This window comes from Gaeumannomyces tritici (genome assembly GCF_000145635.1).
Source record: "Gaeumannomyces tritici R3-111a-1 unplaced genomic scaffold supercont2.9, whole genome shotgun sequence".
In the NCBI taxonomy this organism is placed as follows: Eukaryota; Fungi; Ascomycota; class Sordariomycetes; order Magnaporthales; family Magnaporthaceae; genus Gaeumannomyces; species Gaeumannomyces tritici.
This window is the reverse complement of record NW_008804553.1, coordinates 937,767-955,587: the sequence shown is the minus strand read 5'-3', so window position 1 is coordinate 955,587 and position 17,821 is coordinate 937,767. Positions and strand designations below refer to the sequence as shown.

Here is a 17,821-nt window from a genome sequence, read left to right as displayed (position 1 = left end):
GGGGGGACTGTGTAGAGTGTGGTCTAGAGCCTACTATCCAGCGACGCCTGTGCCTGGTCAAGGAGGAGCAAGTGCGCACATTTTCCAGGGCGGGACATGTTTCTTTATATCTACCAACGTCGCCTTCATGCTACCTACTCCAAACTTCATCGCCCATCGGCGCATGTCTTTTCTCAGAGCCCGGCTGACCCAGTCCCGTTGCGCCTTTCTCGTCTTTCTTTTTTTTGTCGCTGCCGTTCAGGGGGTGAAACCCCCTTTCCCCTTCCGTACCGCGGCTGTCGTTTTCATTGGCGGCATTTGTCGCCTTCGCTAATTCCCCGCATGTTCCTCGGCCGCTCCCCGGATTCCTGTCGCGCCGCGTGCGGGGACACGGGCGGACTGGGGTGCACTCCCCGCATGCTGCGCGGCGTCAGCCTCCGAGCGAGCTTGATTGGGAACCTCCATCGGCCGGTCTACTGCCGGAACTTGACCAGGAAGCGACCCTAGGCCTGCTCGAGCCAGACAGAAAGCAAGTTGGCGATACCACCCCAGGCCACCAGCCGCGATCCTCGGCTCCTGCTGGCTGGAGGTGGGTGAGGAAGCCGTCGCGATGCTGTTTGGAGCTCGGACGAGGCTTCCGGGTCTGGCATGGGTGTCGCCCCCAGCACAGGACGTATATCTCCCCGAGTGCTCGTTGGCCTCCCGCTGATTGGCAAGCCAGGCGCTCGTCTTCTAGGTGGGGGATGAAACCCATGATACGATTCCTGCTCGAGTTAGCGCAGGCCTAACGACGGTTAGATGGGCCGCTGTGATTAGGCGCTGTTCTCACCCACCACTCCGCTTGCTCTCTCGGAGCTGGTCGAGTCCGAGGGGCTGGAAACCGATGGTGACTGGCGCGCAACATGTAGGCCGAGAAGCCGGCGTCGCTGCGCCACGGGTATTTAATTTCGGGTGGAGATAGGAGTCTCTTCTCTCTTCGTTTAGGGGGCACACTGCTGAACCTGACGTCGAGATTCGAGCGCTTGTAGCCCTCGGAAAATAGGTAGGCCACACATATATCCTCACTCTTCATACTCGTGGAGAAAAGGATGGGCAGTTCTGTAGTAGCGGAAGATCTCTGTGGTATTGAGGGCTCGGTTGACTGCCAACGATGGTCTGTGGCGTCGATGAGGGTCGTGATACTAGGTCCGCGCGGAGACCGCCGGAGCTACGCGTTCCTTGCGGAATTTTGGTCTCCTAACACATGGACTTGTTTGTCGACGACCGGGCGGCATGACAAATCTTGAAGATGGATATGGATTTATGGTCAACTGAAACCAAGGTTGAGTGTGGTGTCCACTGCATTGCGAACACGAGCATGACAAATTGACATGTAATAGATGTCCTGTAACCATTGAGGAGCAAGCTGGATGTGATGCCCGGATTCAGATCCTTTCCCCAAAGTTCGTCAGACTGCCAGCCAGTAGCGCTCTGGCGCCAAAGAAGCACGCGCCAGCCAAGAAGACAATAGCTAGATAAAACCCGGAAAGAGCCGTTGGTCCCATCACCTCCAGCATGTGACCCCCGATGGGCACGCAGATGAGGAGCGAGAAGCTGACAACAAAGTTCATGGTGCCTAGATCCGTGAGGGAGTGTGTGGTCAGGTGTGTGGCCCGAAGGAGAAGCCGTCTTGGGAGGGGACTCTCACCAAAGTAACGTCCGTAATCCTTGGGGTCGCATGTCTTGCCCATGCATACTGGGCAGACAAGACCGCGGTTAGCAGTGCTCAGCTGGAGCAGGTAGGGTACAAGGGTCGACCAACCTGGAGTGAGTGCTAGGAACGACCCCGACCCGAACCCCCAGAGGGCGGCAAAGGCATACAGGGCCTCGAGCGATCGAGATGCAAAGGGAACAAAGATGGTGGCCATGAACAGCAAGGTAAGCCCGATGGTGACGAGCAGCACGTTGAAGTGCCCAAAGTGGTCACCGCATATGCCCGGGATGATGCGGCCCAAGCATCCGCATCCGTTCGCGAGCGCCACCAGGGCATAGCCAGTCTGGGGGCTAAAGCCGGCCACGATGGCATACGTAGGGAGCAGGCCGCTGATGCCGTAGACGACGAACTCGATGAGGAAGAGGGCCGCGGTGATGAGCGAGAAGGACGGGGAGTTGAAGGCGGAGAAGTTCAGCACGGCCGATCGTTTCTGCAGACTGTGGGGAGCAGGACTGGCAGGGTTAGTTCCTCGCCGGTTTCCATCAACCTGCCCCGCCTCAAGGCCGAGCTGTTCAATTCCCGTGCGGGCGGTATCCGGGCCTTGGCCGGGAACATGCATCGGTAGAGCGGTGGCGTCCTGGTTGCTGCTGACCAGTGAGGAAGCAGCAGAGATGACAATCAAGCGTTGATAGGGCATGAGGCACAAAACCCCGAGGCCCATGATGCCGGCAACAAAGAAGGCCAGCGCTCTGATGGACCAGGTCCAGCCGACGGCGGGGAACAGCTGGCGGAGGAGGAGTGGGATGACGATGGCACCAACGGAGGAGCCGCTCATGGCGATGCCGACGACGAGGCCCCTGCGGTGCACAAACAGCTTGGCGACGCACGACATGGCGACGGTGGACGCCAGGGCGCCGCCGACGCCGCCCAGGACGCCCAGGCAGAGCATAAAGTGCCAGTAGGCCTCGCACTCGGCCAGCAGGAAGAACATGGCGGTCACAAGGACGGCAGAAGCGGGAGCGAGGTGGCGGGAGCCGTAGACGTCGAGAACGGGCCCGACCTGGATGCCCAGAAGCAGGGCCAGGAAGGTGATCATGCCCGAGATCCAACCGATGTCGCGGGCCGAATAGGCGCTCAGCTGGTGTAGCTGAAGGTAGGATTGGATAACGCCGATTGCCATCATTAATCCTTTATCCGAGCATTATTGTCAATAACATGGCGCGTATATCTGCGTGACGGTTAGGGTTACTGCTCGGCAATGGAATCATCGCACCATAGGTTGGCAGCAAGAAGAGCCAGGCGCCGAGAACACAGAGCCAGGCGAGCAGGCCTGGCTCTGTGTCTATGGCCTGGCTGGCGGCTGGTACGGGAGAAGGAGTCCTGGAACACGCCGCTGTCGAGGGCCGCTGGTGATGTCCGACGTCTTGAGCGATGAAGGCGCCGGCTCCGGGCTCGGCAGCGACCGGCGCAGGGGCCGATTTCGGAGACAGATCTGAAGGTGCCACCACTGCCGAAGATCGGACCCGTTCTCCTGCGTTGGCCATGTCCCTCATGCTGAATGCTGAATATTCTCGGGATCTAATGGTGATAGCGGACTTGAAGACGGTATTGGACCTGGATTTGCAAAAGCAAAAGGCAACAACCATGCGGTAACTGAACCCCAGAGGCTGCTATTTAAAATGTATTATCATTCCCTCAAGCGCCGCGACACACGCCCTTGCGATGACATTATGGGCCTAACATGTTCCGCGGATGCGCGCAGCCCAATGATCTGGGTTGGAGTTGCAGTGCCGTGGCTCCTGCTTGCACCTCCCGGCTGCGGGTTGTCCACGTCAATGGCGGATGCGAAGCTCATGTCAAGCATCCAGGCATGTTCTAGACCATCAGTTGGAGAGGGCTTGTTGAGTGATGAATGCGACCAGCATGCACGTTGCATGCACGCTCAAGGCCTGTTTGGGAGATTTATATCGAGGTCGGTACGGCCAGCGCCGCGACGAGCCGCCGCCTTCCGACGGAAGCCGTGCCCAGCCCTGACGGGCCCAGTGCCGGAGCAGACTCGCCCCCGGCGCATGCCAAGAGGTTGATAGGCGTCAGAAACGGTATCCAGGGCTTTTGTATCGATAAGGCGTTGGAGAACACACGGGCACCCAGGGACTATCTACCAGTAGTAGAACTATTCACGAAGGCTTTCCTATTCGTATTTTCTTCCCGTTATTCGTTTCTTTTTCCTAATCTTATCTTTATCATTTTATTCCTAAAACAGGCTATTTTTATCCCAATGGTAATTCTCATCCCTTGGACCCGTACTAGCAGCCTTTCTGCTGTCAAGATGGGACTGCCATTTTCTTTTGTGCTACCATCTGCGAGGGAAACAAAGGATAAAAACCCACCTGGTGACAAGGGGGTAACAGGGGGTTTGAAACTGGAGATCGCAGGGGTTTTGGTGACTTGCGGGGATGTCCGAGAATTTCTCGTCCGTTGAAAGCTTTTCTTGTCCTTTAAAAGCTTTTCTCGATTTCTCTCATTCTTTCACCAGCTTTAATAATGGCAGTGACTTTATGCCAGCACGTGGCCCCCTTTCGCCACCCCTGTGATTTCCAGTTTTAACCCCCCTGTTGCTGGGTGGGTTTTTATCCTTTCTTTCCCTCGCAGATGGTAGGTAGGCGTGATCCCGGCTGGCTGCTGACTGCGGGCAGAGTGGGCAAGCGTGTGCCCGCCCCTGTCCCCTACCTTGTGGATCGCAGAAAAGGGAAGGCATTGAGCGAGGGAAATAAGGGTTGCAGCGAGGATTTTCCCGGTCTCCACAGGCAATCGTCGCCAGTGCCACACGCACTGCGTCCAAGGCAGATGCCGACGGCCGGACGAACTGCGGCAGACAGAGACGGACAGCAGGCGTGGGCCCGACGGGTTGAAGGAAAAATATTGACATGGGCTGCTGCCAAATCTGGCACAACAGGCCGGGGCTGCCAGCCCCTTGGAGCCGACAGGGTCACGGCAGACTCGCATTTTCGTGGGGATGAGACAGGAACAATCAAGCTTTGAGGCTACTTTTATTGATACGAGGTGTCAATATTTGGTCCCTGACAGCGACGAAAGTGTCATGGTTGTGGCCGAGGTGCCGGGAATGTTGGTCACTCTCTGTTTGTAAGTGAGTCTCTTTTCATTCTTGCGTCCGAGGTTGGTGTTGGACACCTGCCTGTCTCTCCTTTCCCTCTACCTTGACGACTCCTAGGTTACCTACTCGTTGTTGTTGTTGTTGTTGTTATCGTTCAAACCAGTCCTTGCTGGCAGGGCAGCTGTCGTCCGATTTGCGCAGGGCAACGTCCCAAAGAGGCAGGCGAGGAGACCCCTTTTTGCTGGCCGAGGCAGAGAAGCAGTGGAGCACGGGCAGCCTTTTCCACCTTCGTTCCTTCTCCTCAGGGGGTGATAGTCTCCGTTGATGTCAGCCGCCTTCAGGCGGCCAGCCCGCTGCCCCACCCAACGAGCAGTGAGAGCCCATCGCCTCCAATTCTGAAGCCCCACGGCTCGGTGCAATCACGAACTTTGTGAAATTGCGATGGCGGCTTCTCCGCACCTCTCTTCATCACCACCAGAACCACCAGATGGAGCCTCCCCACCGACGCTCCCACCACGCGCTCACACCGGCAGCCAACGCCCAACACCCACCCAGTCGGCCCAGCCGTTGCCACCGAACCCTATCGTCCGGCATAGGGGCTTCGTCGTCCACAAAAGTCGCCGCGATGCCCTTCCCTTTGCTCGAGTCTGTTCTTTGCCAACACGCCTCTTGCAGTCAAGTCAACCGACCGGCCCAGCTTCCCAGTCTTTCGCTCGCTCCCTCGGCTTGAATACTTTCTTCAGCCATCCATTCTTTCAGCTGGCCAGCCGTCTGCTCCCCCTCCCCTTTGACAAGATGCCTTCCGCCGCCTCCGTCATGCGTGCCGCCGTCCTGGCTGGCGTCGCCTCGGCCCTGCCCGAGTTGGCCCCGCGCCAGATGGTGACCAACAGCTGCGCCGACGTCCACATCTTCCTGGGCAAGGGCAACAACGAGCCCTACCCCGGCCGCCAGGGCAAGCTCGTCTCGGCCATCTGCAGCGGTCTGTCGTCGTGCGACTACGAGGACATCCAGATGCAGAACATGCTCGAAGACGAGTTCTGCGGCGCCGTCACCCAGGGCATTACCAACGGCCACGCCCAGATCGTCGCCTACAACAAGCGCTGCCCCAACTCCAAGATCGTCGTCAGCGGCTTCTCCCAGGGTGCCCAGGTTGTCGGTGATATCTTCTCGGGCGCCGGCAACACCGGCTTCAATGGCTGTGTCATCCCCTTCATTCCGGCCCTGGACATCACCAGCAATGCCGGCCGCCAGGTCGCCGCCATCCTGACCTTCGGTGACATCAGGCACACGGCCTTCCAGCCATACAACTACAAGAGCGGCGCCACCAACTGGGGCACAAGCCCGCGCACCACCGACCAGCTGGCCAAGGCCATGAACTACGCTGGTGTCTGGAGGGACTACTGCAACGCCGGCGACCCGGTCTGCGCCGGCGGCAACGTTGTCGACGAGCACCTCAACTACTTTGACGTCGACACTCCCGACGCCGCCGCGTTTGTCCAGAGGCGCATCGCCGCCTTCCAGGGGCCCGTCAAGTCCAGTACCCCGGCCCCGGGTCCCACCCCGGCCCCCACCACCCGGTCCCCCTTCACCAACGGCACCATGACCACGAGCTCCCCCGGCTCAACCGTTCTTACCGTTACCGATGTCTCTGGCGCTGTTACCGTCTACACCACTGTCTGCCCTGAGACGTCTTACACCGAGAATGCGCACACCGTCACCCCTCCCGCCGGCCACTCCCCGACCGTCAAGCTCCCTCTGCCCGAGGCCACCTGCGAGACCACCGAGAACCTCTCGGCAATCCCGACCACCGCCGCCCCCACCAGCGCCCCTGCCGTCCAGCCCACCGGCGGTGTCGTCAAGCCCACCAGCAGTGTCGTCAAGCCCACCGGCGGTGTCGTCAAGCCCACCCCGTCGCAGCCCGTCTTGAGCGGTGCTTCGGCCACTGGTGCCGGCTTCTTCGGCCTGGCTGCTGCCATTGTCGCTCTGGCTCTCTTGTAAAGGGGCTCTCGCCTAGTTCGCTAGTTTTACGCTGGTGATGCGGATTATTACATATGTAATAATGGTGGGTATCTGCTTTGGTCTCGGAGTTGACGACAATGTAACGCCGCGACATGCCCTTTTCCGGTTGTAAACGATTTAGATTTAGCTAGTAAACCGTTTAATCACATAATGTCAAAGATTTGCATTCAAATATGGTTCCTTTGATATGATCTGGACACTAGAGTATTGTGAAATGACGTTAGTAAAATCATGGGTGGGGGTACGGCCAGTGGTAGTCTGGCAGTCAGTTAGGGATGGTCACTGGTACAAGGAGCACCCCTTTCCGCCGCGTGTGTTGTGTGAGGTCATGTATTGCTCGGAGGTGATATTTTGCTGTCCTCCTCTTTCGTTACATACTACCCCTCATTGTCTCCACTTCACGAGCTGCCTACCTACGAACGCACGCTTCACAATCGACACAGTTTTGGCCTATAGAAAATATTTTTTGTCACTGGCGACCTTCCTACTATCTCGCGCCCTCCGGAACCCGTTCTTTCACGAGTCGACAGCCGACTAGAATGTCCCCCCGCTCGGCTGGATCCAGGCGGCGATCCAGGCCAACGTGTTCCTGTACGGCTTCGACGCCACCATAACCGCCAGCACCTACGCCGTCATCAGCTCCGACTTTGGCGTCGTGGCTGACCACGTCGTACACCTCGTCACGAGCACCGCCTTCCAGCCGCTCTACGGCCGCTTCTCCGACCTGTTCGGCCGGCGCGTCTGCTTCTTCGCGAGCTGCGTCGCCTTCGGCCTCGGCTGCCTGGGCTGCGGGCTCGCCACAGACTTTGTCACGCTCAACCTCATGCGCGCGCTCTCTCTGGGTTTGGCGGAGGGGGTTTGATCACCATGGGTAAGCTTTACTGCCCCTTTTCCGAATTGTCCATTCCCCGGAGAGCACTAGCTAACCCCCCCGGCTTCCAAGCAACCATCATCAACTCGGACATGATACCTTTCCGGGGCATGTACCAGGCCATGCAGAACGGCGTCTTTGGCTTCGGCTCCGTCTCTGGCGCGTCGTTTGGCGGCATCATCGCGGATCACATCGGCTAGCGCTAGTGTTTCCTGCTGCAGGTGCCCGTCTCGGCCATGGCCCTGCTGCTCGGGTACCTTGTGGTGGAGAACCCGGCCGCGGATGTCCACACGAACCGGGATGACGACAACGGCGACGTAGACCTAGCGCCCAAATCAGCTTGGAGACGAGTCGACATTTTGGGCTCCCTCGTCCTGGTCTTTGCCGTCTCGGTCCAGCTCCTGGGCCTCAGTCTCGGCGGCAACGAGCTACCCTGGAGCAGTCCCTGGGTCGTTGCAGCCCTCGTCGTCAGCGTCTTCCTCTTTGCGCTCTTTTTTCGTCGTCGAGGGCAGGACCTAGGCCACGCCCATCATCCGGCTGCATCTCCTGCGCGGGTCGCTGCCGATTCTGACTCAAACGGCCAACATGTGCCTCGGCCTGTCGGCTTATGCGGTATGTAGTCCTATTGCTTCCCTTTCTGGGAAAAAAAGGATCTTGGTCCCCTCTCCATGTCATCGAGGCAGCTTTTAAACGGGCCTCGAGTAAAGTCAGGCGCGCTGACCGCAGGCCGGTGGGTGACTCTCGACTCAGTACCTCTTCATGCTACCCTTGTTTTTCCAGGTCGTCCTCGAAGACTCAGCCACTACGGCCGGGGTAAGACTGGCCATTCCCTCGCTGGCAACTCCGCTCGGCGGTCTCGTCACTGGACTGGCCATGGCCCGGTGGGGGAAGCTGCTCTGGCTGATGCGGCTGGGGGCGCTGGTCATGGTGCTGGGAAACGCGCTCGTCACTTCGTTGAAGTTCAGCGACTCGAGCTGGAAGTACATTGCGTACATCTTCCCGGCCAACCTGGGCCAGGGCATCGTGTTCCCCTCATCCTGTTTACGGCTCTCGCTTCGTTTGAGCATTCAGGTTCGTGTAAAATTGCAACGAGGACTGTTGCTCCGCCTCGCGTTTCGGGCGGTCCGCTCTGCCGACAGGTCTTTTGCCATGTGCCGGCTCAGACCACGCCGTGACCGCGTCGACCATATACCTGATCCGGTCGCTGGGCCACGTCTGGGGGGGTCGCCAGCACGTCAGCGATCGTGCAAACCACGCTAGGCGCCCGGCTCCCCGCAGCGCTCGGAGATATGGCAGACAAGGCCGAGGTGAACGAGAATGAATCATTCGATCTCACTTGGCCGCCAAGACCTCGACCTCGAGGAAGAGAAAGGACGGACAGGCTAACAGATGTCTTGGCAGTTGATTGACGAGATCCGCCATCCCGTAGCCGCGCTCAAGTCCCTGCTGGTGGAGGTGCGACTGGCGGCTCGCAGGGTGTACTACGACGGCATCCGCTATGCGTTTGCGACATCAACCGGTATGGCGGCCGTGGCCCTGATGCTGGCCCTGCTGGCGAGTCCTCGAGGATTGCGCCGGAATATTAAATAGCACATGCAGACGGGCATGGCACATCTCAACTCTCGGTGCAGTAGCTGATACGTGGGGGTCTGCTAGTCCGAGCCGACAAGGATGGCAGCCGCGGGTTCTGGAGATGATTGATGACTTGTTGATTTTCCTCTTTGGGGCTTGTAGGGCGGCACGGGCTTCCTAAACGCCGACATCAACAAAGGAGGCGGTGAGAAGCTCCGACGAGGCCGCTAATATGTGGAGGCAGCAGCGAATTACCAATCACGCCGACCTGCATGGGACGAATACAAGCAGCAGCATAGCTGACAAAACAGACCCCTGTCTGGCTCGGTATAGACTCGGAAGATGAAGAAGAAGAAGAAAGATGTCAGTTTATACAAATACTCCCCGGGACACGCACAAGTCGACACGGAAATGGAGTTCGAGACACAAGGCACCAGGCAAGCAAAGCAGCAGGACCGCCTCAAATCCCTCGCAAACCACAGTCACATTACATCCCGCAAACTATCACCATGTCGAGGCTTTTCACCCCCCTGAAGCTGGGCAAGTCCCAGCTTGCCAATCGCTTGGCCCTGGCACCCATGACACGGTTCCGCGTCGACGACAACTATTTGCCCATTCCGGCTGTTAAAGGTATGTGCAAGCCTATATTCCATGTAAAAGCCTGTTTTGTAGCAACCTCACAAACCTAACAAGACCGGCCCTATAATCGCAGACTACTACGAGCAGCGCGCCGCAGTGCCGGGGACCCTCCTCATCACCGAGGGCATCCTCGTTTCGACGCGCCACGTAGGCCACAAAAACCTGCCCGGCATCTGGTCCGAGGAGCAAGTGACGGCCTGGCGCGAGGTTACCGATGCCGTCCACGCCAAGGGCGGCGTCATCTACGCGCAGCTGTGGGCGCACGGCCGCACCGGCGAGCCCGGCGTCTTTGAGGAAATGGGCTCCAAGCTAATGGGGCCCAGCGCCATCCCCATGAGCGAGGACAGCCCGACCCCCGCCGAGATGACCGAGGACGACATCCGGCAGCTCATCGCCGACTACGCGCAGGCGGCCCGCAACGCCATCAGGGCCGGGTTCGACGGCGTCGAAATCCACAATGCCAACGGCTACCTGCTCGACGAATTCCTGCAGGACGTTTCAAACCAGCGGGTCGACGGCTGGGGCGGCAGCGTCGAAAAGCGCGTCCGCTTGCCGCTCGAGGTCGCCAAGGCCGTGGCCGAGGCAATCGGGGCCGACCGCACCGGGATCCGCATCAGCCCCTACGGCAAGTTCCAGGGCATGCTGATGGCAGACCCCGACCCGACGTTTAGGCACTTTATCGAGCAGCTCGCGCCACTAGGGCTGGCGTACCTGCACGTCATCGAGACGCGCCAGGCGCTGGTCGAGCTCGGGATCGAAGACACGCCGGACCGGAGCATCGACTGGATCGCAAAGCTGTGGGCCAGCAGCGTGGGCGGCCCCGTCATCGTCGGCGGGGGCCACACGCCCGAGTCGGCCAGGCAAACGGTCGAGGAGCGGTTCAAGGGCCTGGATGTACTGGTCGGGTTTGGCCGGTGGTTCATCTCCAATCCTGATCTCGTCTTTAGGATTCAGCACGGCGTCGAGCTGACAAAGTACGACCGCAACACCTTTTACATCCCCAAAAGTCTGGATGGATATGCCGATTACGGCTTTAGCTCTGAGTACCAGGTTTCTCAGGGGAAGAACTAACTGTCGGGCTATGTGGTCTTCGATTGAGGTGGCGTCTTTCTTCTTGATATTTGGCTGTTAGCGGGCGCTGATTGGGCATGATGCAGCAGCGAATCTTGGCTTCTTTCCAGTATTATTAGCATACATATCTTCAATCGAGAGTATGCATCATTCTCTCGTCAGCGAGCAGGACTTGTGATTGAACTACCCAAACTCCTTCAAGTGCTCTTTCCGCGGCGATTGTCGTAAAGGAGCGACTGGGTTCTTTACGGGGGATTTACCGCAGCACGCCCACCAGAGCAAAATGTGAGTGTCTTTTAGGGATAGAAATAAAAATGGGAATAGGAAAGCTTGCGGGGTTAAAAATTCGACGCAAATCTTCGGGACGGGCTATAAAACTACCTTTTTTTTATGGTAAGCGTGCGCGGGTACGACATGATTCCAGTACAGGTTAAAATACCAAGGGTTTCGACATTCTCAGAGCGCACTCGTTTATACAACGCCCGAGGGATTCCCACCCTTGACAATCTCTTCCCCCTCTGACGAGGCCCCCTCCTCTATTTTGGGCGGGGCAGGACACTGTCCAGCTCGTCGGCGGCGGCGAGGGCAAAGGCCGCCGCCGTGAGGGTGGGGTTGCAGGCGTTCCCGGTCGGGATGACGCCGCAGCCCCCGAGCACGAGGTTGCCCATGCCGTGCACCTTGCCCGTCTTATCCACCACGCTCTTGTCGACCCCCGTGCCGGCCCGGTACGTGCCGCAGACGTGCAGCGCCGAACCCATGGGCAAATACTTTGGCTCGGCACCCGGGAGGAAGCCGCCGAGAAGCCTCGCGATGGCGACCATGCTGCGTAGGGCGTGGGCTAATTAGTGTCTGCTCCCCCCCTCAATCTTACTTGTCGACAGGGACTGGAATCTACTCACTCGACGAACATGTCGTCGCACCTGTCTCTATCCCCCTTAGTCATCTCGAATTCGAAGGTGGGCTGAGCACGCGGCTAGTTAATTAGTACCAAAGATATCGGGTGGGTAAGATTACACGTACCTGCGGCATCCCAAACCCGTCGTTGGTGTCAGGTTTGAATGTCACGCGGTTTTCCTTCTTCGGTGTCGTGTAGCCAAAGGAACGCAGATCGACGACAACGCGCTGGTCGATGCCGTGCGGGACCTCGTCGTAGCCGAAGGCGTCGCGGTGGATCTGCATGTGCCACGGTTTGTCCTCGCTGAAGCGGATACAGACCTGGGAGTCGGGGTCGTTCAACGGAAAGGGGAGCGGATCCAGCCTGTCCCAGGTCGCGTCCATACGGTCCTTGAACTCTTTGGCCTCCTCGGCGGTAAATCTCTCGGATTCACCGGTCTTGCGGAGATGATTGAACTCCTCGGCAAACCCGTGCTTCAGTATCACCTGGCAGAATGAGAGGGTTTGCTCCGTCATGAAGTGGCCCTGCGATTTTGTTCAATCCAGTTAGTAAGGGCCGCGCTTGGGTATCTAGAGAGTGAACGCGTTGGCGGCGGGGGAAGGAGGCGTGTACCATGGCAGGGAGATGGTGGCGGTCCGTCTTTAGCTCGGTGCAGAAGCCAGATTGGTGGAGGATGCCGACCGTCAAGACGGCGCCAGCTCAGCTGACATACTTCTTCGCCTTGATCTCGAAGGTCCCCGAAGGGTCGTGGAGTATGTCCTTCACAGTCATTTTCGTCACCTCGCCCTTGGCAAGCTCAAGCTTCATGCACTGCATGTTGGGCCAGATCCGGAACTTGGGGTGTGTCGAGTTTGGCGCCGAGAGGTTTCCAAGAATGGTAGTCGAGCAGGACCACTCAATGTAGTCGGCATGCTTGGGCGTGCAGGCGAGCGGCATGCTTTGGACGGCAGACGCCCTGTCTGGAAGCTTGCGCTGGAGTTCAGTCAAGACGAGTCGGTGTCGAATCGAGTCGTCAAAGGACGTGGTGTTGGTGTTGAACAGAGTCTCGGCCCGACGATAGAGCCCATCCTACTGGTCGTTGTCGAAGAGCTCAGACCTCTCCAGCTCGTGCTGCCGCGGCGTGCAGCACGTCCAGTGAGACCCCATGCCGCCGATGACACGAGTTGCCGCTGACGCAGGCAGATTGACCGAGTCATCTTGGGAGGGATTCTGGCCGGTCCTGCAGAAGGCCGATTTTGGGGACCTACAAAGGTTCAAATTGTTAACAATGGGGCAGTAATACCGAGGCTACTGGCATTTCAAGTACATACCAGGACGATAGGTCGCGGGACATGTATTCCTTGCTCGTGGGAACGGACAGGAGTCGCAGGTCGCCCTAGAAAACAGAGCAAGAAGGTTGCGTTGGGAGGCTCTGAGCTCGCGGCAACGTACCTTTACGACGCTGCTGACGGGGGTTGCAAAGGGTAAGCAATGGTGCTCTCCAGGCTCATAGTAAGGGCGCTCTACCGTTTATGCCAAGGCAATCACTTGGTGAAGGAGCTGATATCCTTCTGGACAACGACGCTGTTCTTTTTATGATCGCCGGGGCGCCGCGTGGCCCTGCGTCCTCGGGTTAGTGCTCGGGCACATATTTCAAACGAGAAGGAGCTATAATGAACTGTGCCCACTGTTATCCCATGTCAATCATAAGGACCTTCCGTCCCTTGTCCACAAGCGTGCGGGCAAAGACGGCCCCAATCGGGCCCGAGCCGGGGATGACAACATCGAGGTCAGCAGGGAAAGAGTCAGTTGCCCTTGGGGGGACCGCCATGTTTGCGGCTCAGGTTGTTCGGCGCTTGTGATATCGTAAAAACGGAGAAACCAAGGGCGTGGCCAGGGAAAGCAGAGATGGGTTGGTATGCTGGAGTACGAACCCTTGGACATAAAATGGTAGGCTGGGGCTGCGACTTAAATACTCGGCTTCTTTCACATTTCTGCGATAGTTGGAATGGTTCCTCTACATCCCATCCCAAAGCCTCAGGCCGCAGACCCAAACGGACCAAGGTACATTGAAAGGATGGATGCGAGACAAGCTTGACCTTGTCGACCCAGAGTCACGACCTGTACTCGCCGTGAACCGCCATCTCTCACCCCAAGCACCGATATTAGGGGCAAAGACTTGAGAAGTACACAAGTATAGTACCAATATTCCCTTGTTCTTAGGGTAGTTTGAACATTGTTGATAATCCTCCTATCAGCAGGAGGCTCAGCTTTTGGGCGTCAATGCTTTCAATATGAGCATCCCTCTGCTCTCGAAGCCACTAATAAGTCGTATGCAAAAGTCCTGCATGTGATAGTAAGGAATTTTGATGCTGTGTTACCCAGGGCCTTGGCAATGCAGTGAAAGTCGACACTCAATGATCATGAATTTTCAAAGCTGGGGCTAGAACAAAGCAGTGTGGATGTGCGAAGCAGGACGTATGGAAAGGAGGGCTAGATACACATAGCCAGATGCCTTGTACCGCCACCACAGCGATCATGTCCTGGAAAAGAAACACACCGTGGAAAGGATACCTTTTGGCCTCAACTAAAGAATCCCAGTTCATCCTCTAACTGGTAATCATTACCGACGGCATTCTAGAGAGTACCCGTACTCGGGACCCCTAATACAGCAACAAAAGGTAACAAGTTGACTTGTTGATTCCCTGTCTACAAGACACATGGGTGATCAGGCCACCACTCTCGCTAGATTAAGCATTATGCGTTGAAGACGAATATTGAGTTATCGATTACTGTGTCCTCCAATGTTGGTCGAGGCCATCCTAGTAATTTTCGCTGCGCAGCCGTAGCGAGACACGCAATAGGCCGGTGGCATCCATCCCAAATCGTCCTATAGGCGGGCGCGAAGATATTCTTTTTGCATTAGTGTCGTTCGCCTCTGAGGCATTTCTTGTGAGCGGTCGGGACAGTCATGCGCAAGTGAATTGCAGCAAACAGTAAATGCGACCATGGCCGTGACCGAAAAGGGATACAAGAACGTCACCCTTCCATATAGTTAAATGCGGCTATCTCGGGAATCCTTTTACTGGATGATGCGTGTGGGGTAATTAGGGTGCCACCCTGCAGGTGGTGCCGTTTGCGGGGCACTTCTGCACCCTTCGGCGCCGAGGACAGAGGGTCTGGACCAGAGAGCCAAGGATGTACTGTCATATCAGCAAGCACTAGAATGTCTATCATCCTATCACTTATTTAGATATGCACAGTTGCTGTGCGGACGGGGGCATTGGTGCTTGTCGGAGCTAGTTTTTGCGCCGAATTGAAGCGGGTGGTGATCAAGTCAGCCACGTTATATCGCGTCGCGGAAAGGATAAGAAGGCAGAAAAATGGAAGGAAAAGAAAAGAGAAAAGAAAAAAGCGAAAACGCGGGGGACTTTTCCTCTTCTCCCAAGATAATTTGTGTCTGATCGCCTACCGGCAATAATTGGATGTGATTGTGTGTGAGGTGGGGCCCAGGCACGTGAGTGCACGGCCCATCCCGATGGATAGACCTGGACCGCCCACGGGTATTCTGCACCAGCCGTAGCCAAAACAAGACATGCCACTTTCCTATTCCGGTATCGCCAAGCGTGATACCTCACCCAGATTGTCAGCGGACACCACACACAGAGCTTCATCTTGGTCCACGCAGCACCCACGCCAAATCCCGCATGGAAAGCAAGACGGACCAGCCGCGGCGCAAAATGACTTCATACACCATCGACCCAGAGATTGCGGCCGCGATAACCGATCAGATCGAGAAACACAAGGACCGGGAGATTAGAAAGATCAACGATGTGGTTAGCAGAGCAGCCTAGGCAAAGTCACCCCACCAACTAGCCTATGCTGACCCACCCTAGATCCATCAAAACCCAGAGCTCGCCTATAAGGAGCAGCAGGCCCACGACAACTTCGTCGCCATGCTCCGCTGGCTCGGCTTTGCAGTCACCCCCCATGCCTACGGCCTCCACACGGCCTTCTCGGCCGAGGCCGGCTCCGGCGGCCGCCTGATCGTCCTCAACGCCGAGTACGACGCCCTGCCCGGCATCGGCCATGCCTGCGGTCACAACCTCATCGCCAGTGCCGCCCTGGCCGCCTACCTCGGCCTCGCCGCCGCCCTGGCCAAGGCCGGCCCCGGCGCCGGCCGCGTGCGCCTCCTCGGCACCCCCGCCGAGGAGGGCGGCGGCGGCAAGCTCAAGCTGATCGCCGCGGGCGCCTACACCGGCGCCGCCGCCAGCCTCATGGTCCACCCCGGCGCCTCGTACCTGCTGACCCCGCCGGTCCGCGAGGTCGCCTTCGTGCGCATGCTGGCCAACGTCAAGTACCAGGTCTTCTTCACCGGTCGCCCGGCCCACGCCGCCATGGCGCCCTGGGACGGCGTCAACGCGCTCGACGCCGTCTGCCTGGCCTACAACGCCGTCTCGATGCTGCGCCAGCAGATGCGCCCGCACGAGCGCGTCCACGGCGTCTTCCGCGCCGCCGGCGAGCGCCCCAACGTCACGCCCGCCGAGACGTGCGTCGAGTACTACGTGCGCAGCGACACGCGCGCCGCCGCCGAGGCGCTGTGGCTGCGCGTGCAAAAGTGCTTCGAGGGCGCCGCTGTTGCCACGGGGTGCGGCGTCAGGTACGAGCGGCTCAACTCGTACGCCGACGTGCGGCCGTCGCGCGCGCTGTGCCGCGCCTACGTCGACGCCATGCCGCCCGGCACCGTGGCGTTTGCGGACCCGCCCGACTTCCTGGCCGGCAGCACCGATATGGGGGATGTGACGTACGAGTGCCCCGGCTTCCACGGCGCGTTTGGCATCGACACCGAGGTCGGGCAGTCGAACCACACCCCGGCCTTTGCGGCGGCCGCCGGCACCGTCGAGTCGTTCCGCCGCGCCGTGGGGTGTGGCAGGGGCATGGCGCTGGCCGCATGGCGCGTGCTGAGCGACGATGCGTTTGCCGAGGAGATGAGGGCCGAGTGGGAGGCTGACATTCACGCGGCCAAGGAGGGTTAGGCGGCCGAGATGTCTGGCTCATGCTTTGGGATCATCATGGTCACAAGATCACTTTGAGAATGATGATTAGTTCGATTGCATCCATGTTTGTACACTAAGCGTAGGTGAAAGCTAAAGACTCGCCTCCAAGATCGGGTCCTCTTGGATTCCCATGTCCCGCCGCGATTAGAAGCAGGCAGAATCCGGGATCCCTCTAGGGTCTTCGCTATTCCGAGGATCACGGGGCCTGTACGGGATCTCCCCGAGAGGGACGAGGAATTCCTTGACCTTCTGTTCGCAGTCTAGGTTCATTCTGCGCCTGACCTCCCGGTCCACCGCCGCCACGGCTTCCTCATACGTCGCCCGGCCCAAAAGGTGCACTATAGCCTTGGGAGTGCGCGGTATCAGACGCGGGCTCAACAGCGTCGACTCGCACCTGCCAAATGCCGCGTCGAACGCGTGCAGGAGCTTCCGGGACACCATTTCCTCTGCCCGCCTCATGAAGAGCTTGTGTCGGAGGCTCGGAATCTCCTGATCCAGGTCATCGTAGCTGCGTTCGACGAACGTGAAGGCAATCTCATCCTGGAGCTCGGCGAGGGGACCCGTCACGACGGTACACGTCTCCTTAAAGTGCTCCTTATCGACTACATGTTTTTTCTCGGTCCTGAGGGGTTTGTCCTCGCATACAAGCATAGTGAGGGCCGATATGGAAGCGCGCGTGATGGCTGAGCTGGCGTTCATGATTGCGGACATGTGGTGTGCCGGGATCGTCGGGTTGGACATGTTGAGTTTGGTGTCGGGTGCTTGCGGCAGGAATAGAAGAGTTGAGGTATGTCAGATAGCTACCTGGGTGGGTGGGTAGGTGGGTGGTAGGTGGGTGGTAGGTGGGTGGTTGGGTGTGTATTTCTAAAAGGCACCACGGGGCCGGATACAACCCGTTAAATAGCTAGGTAGATTGATAGTGGCTATGAAC

At 58.3% G+C, this 17,821-nt stretch overlaps 7 protein-coding genes across 7 annotated transcripts in view; 4 read left to right on the top strand and 3 right to left on the bottom strand.

Moving 5' to 3' along the window:
* The window catches only part of GGTG_12791 (hypothetical protein), a gene marked incomplete at both ends in the record, with an annotated part of 1,566 nt that extends 1,401 nt beyond the window's left edge, over positions 1–165 (bottom strand). The window contains one exon of the mRNA XM_009230692.1: positions 139–165. Within this exon, the coding sequence (XP_009228956.1) occupies positions 139–165 (27 nt within the window). The remainder of the gene's footprint in view (positions 1–138) is intronic.
* Positions 166–1,253: 1,088 nt separating this feature from the next.
* GGTG_12790 (hypothetical protein) lies at positions 1,254–3,343 on the bottom strand. The gene is made up of 4 exons (XM_009230691.1): positions 2,946–3,343; positions 1,781–2,860; positions 1,667–1,714; positions 1,254–1,594 (listed from the first exon to the last, which is right to left on the bottom strand). Exons 1-4 carry the CDS (start codon positions 3,316–3,318, stop codon positions 1,404–1,406), a joined length of 1,692 nt encoding a protein of 563 aa, XP_009228955.1. The 5' UTR covers positions 3,319–3,343; the 3' UTR covers positions 1,254–1,403.
* An 846-nt stretch (positions 3,344–4,189) lies between these two features.
* Positions 4,190–6,980, top strand: GGTG_12789 (hypothetical protein). The gene has a single exon (XM_009230690.1). The coding sequence runs from the start codon at positions 5,229–5,231 to the stop codon at positions 6,783–6,785; it is 1,557 nt and encodes a 518-aa protein (XP_009228954.1). The 5' UTR covers positions 4,190–5,228; the 3' UTR covers positions 6,786–6,980.
* A 933-nt stretch (positions 6,981–7,913) lies between these two features.
* Positions 7,914–9,267, top strand: GGTG_12788 (vacuolar basic amino acid transporter 2; the record flags this gene model as incomplete). The annotated part of the gene is made up of 4 exons (XM_009230689.1): positions 7,914–8,150; positions 8,197–8,289; positions 8,428–8,748; positions 9,079–9,267. The coding sequence occupies 4 exons, from the start codon at positions 7,914–7,916 to the stop codon at positions 9,265–9,267; spliced, it is 840 nt and encodes a 279-aa protein (XP_009228953.1).
* A 491-nt stretch (positions 9,268–9,758) lies between these two features.
* Positions 9,759–10,959, top strand: GGTG_12787 (hypothetical protein; the record flags this gene model as incomplete). Its single annotated transcript, XM_009230688.1, has 2 exons — positions 9,759–9,879; positions 9,962–10,959. 2 exons carry the CDS (start codon positions 9,759–9,761, stop codon positions 10,957–10,959), a joined length of 1,119 nt encoding a protein of 372 aa, XP_009228952.1.
* A 536-nt stretch (positions 10,960–11,495) lies between these two features.
* Positions 11,496–13,716, bottom strand: GGTG_12786 (hypothetical protein; the record flags this gene model as incomplete). The annotated part of the gene is made up of 7 exons (XM_009230687.1): positions 13,548–13,716; positions 13,165–13,229; positions 12,927–13,097; positions 12,563–12,809; positions 11,980–12,378; positions 11,859–11,920; positions 11,496–11,781 (listed from the first exon to the last, which is right to left on the bottom strand). Exons 1-7 carry the CDS (start codon positions 13,662–13,664, stop codon positions 11,496–11,498), a joined length of 1,347 nt encoding a protein of 448 aa, XP_009228951.1. The 5' UTR covers positions 13,665–13,716.
* Positions 13,717–15,420: 1,704 nt separating this feature from the next.
* Positions 15,421–17,740, top strand: GGTG_12785 (hypothetical protein). The gene is made up of 2 exons (XM_009230686.1): positions 15,421–15,669; positions 15,730–17,740. The coding sequence occupies exons 1-2, from the start codon at positions 15,541–15,543 to the stop codon at positions 16,867–16,869; spliced, it is 1,269 nt and encodes a 422-aa protein (XP_009228950.1). The 5' UTR covers positions 15,421–15,540; the 3' UTR covers positions 16,870–17,740.
* The last annotated feature ends 81 nt before the right edge of the window (positions 17,741–17,821 follow it).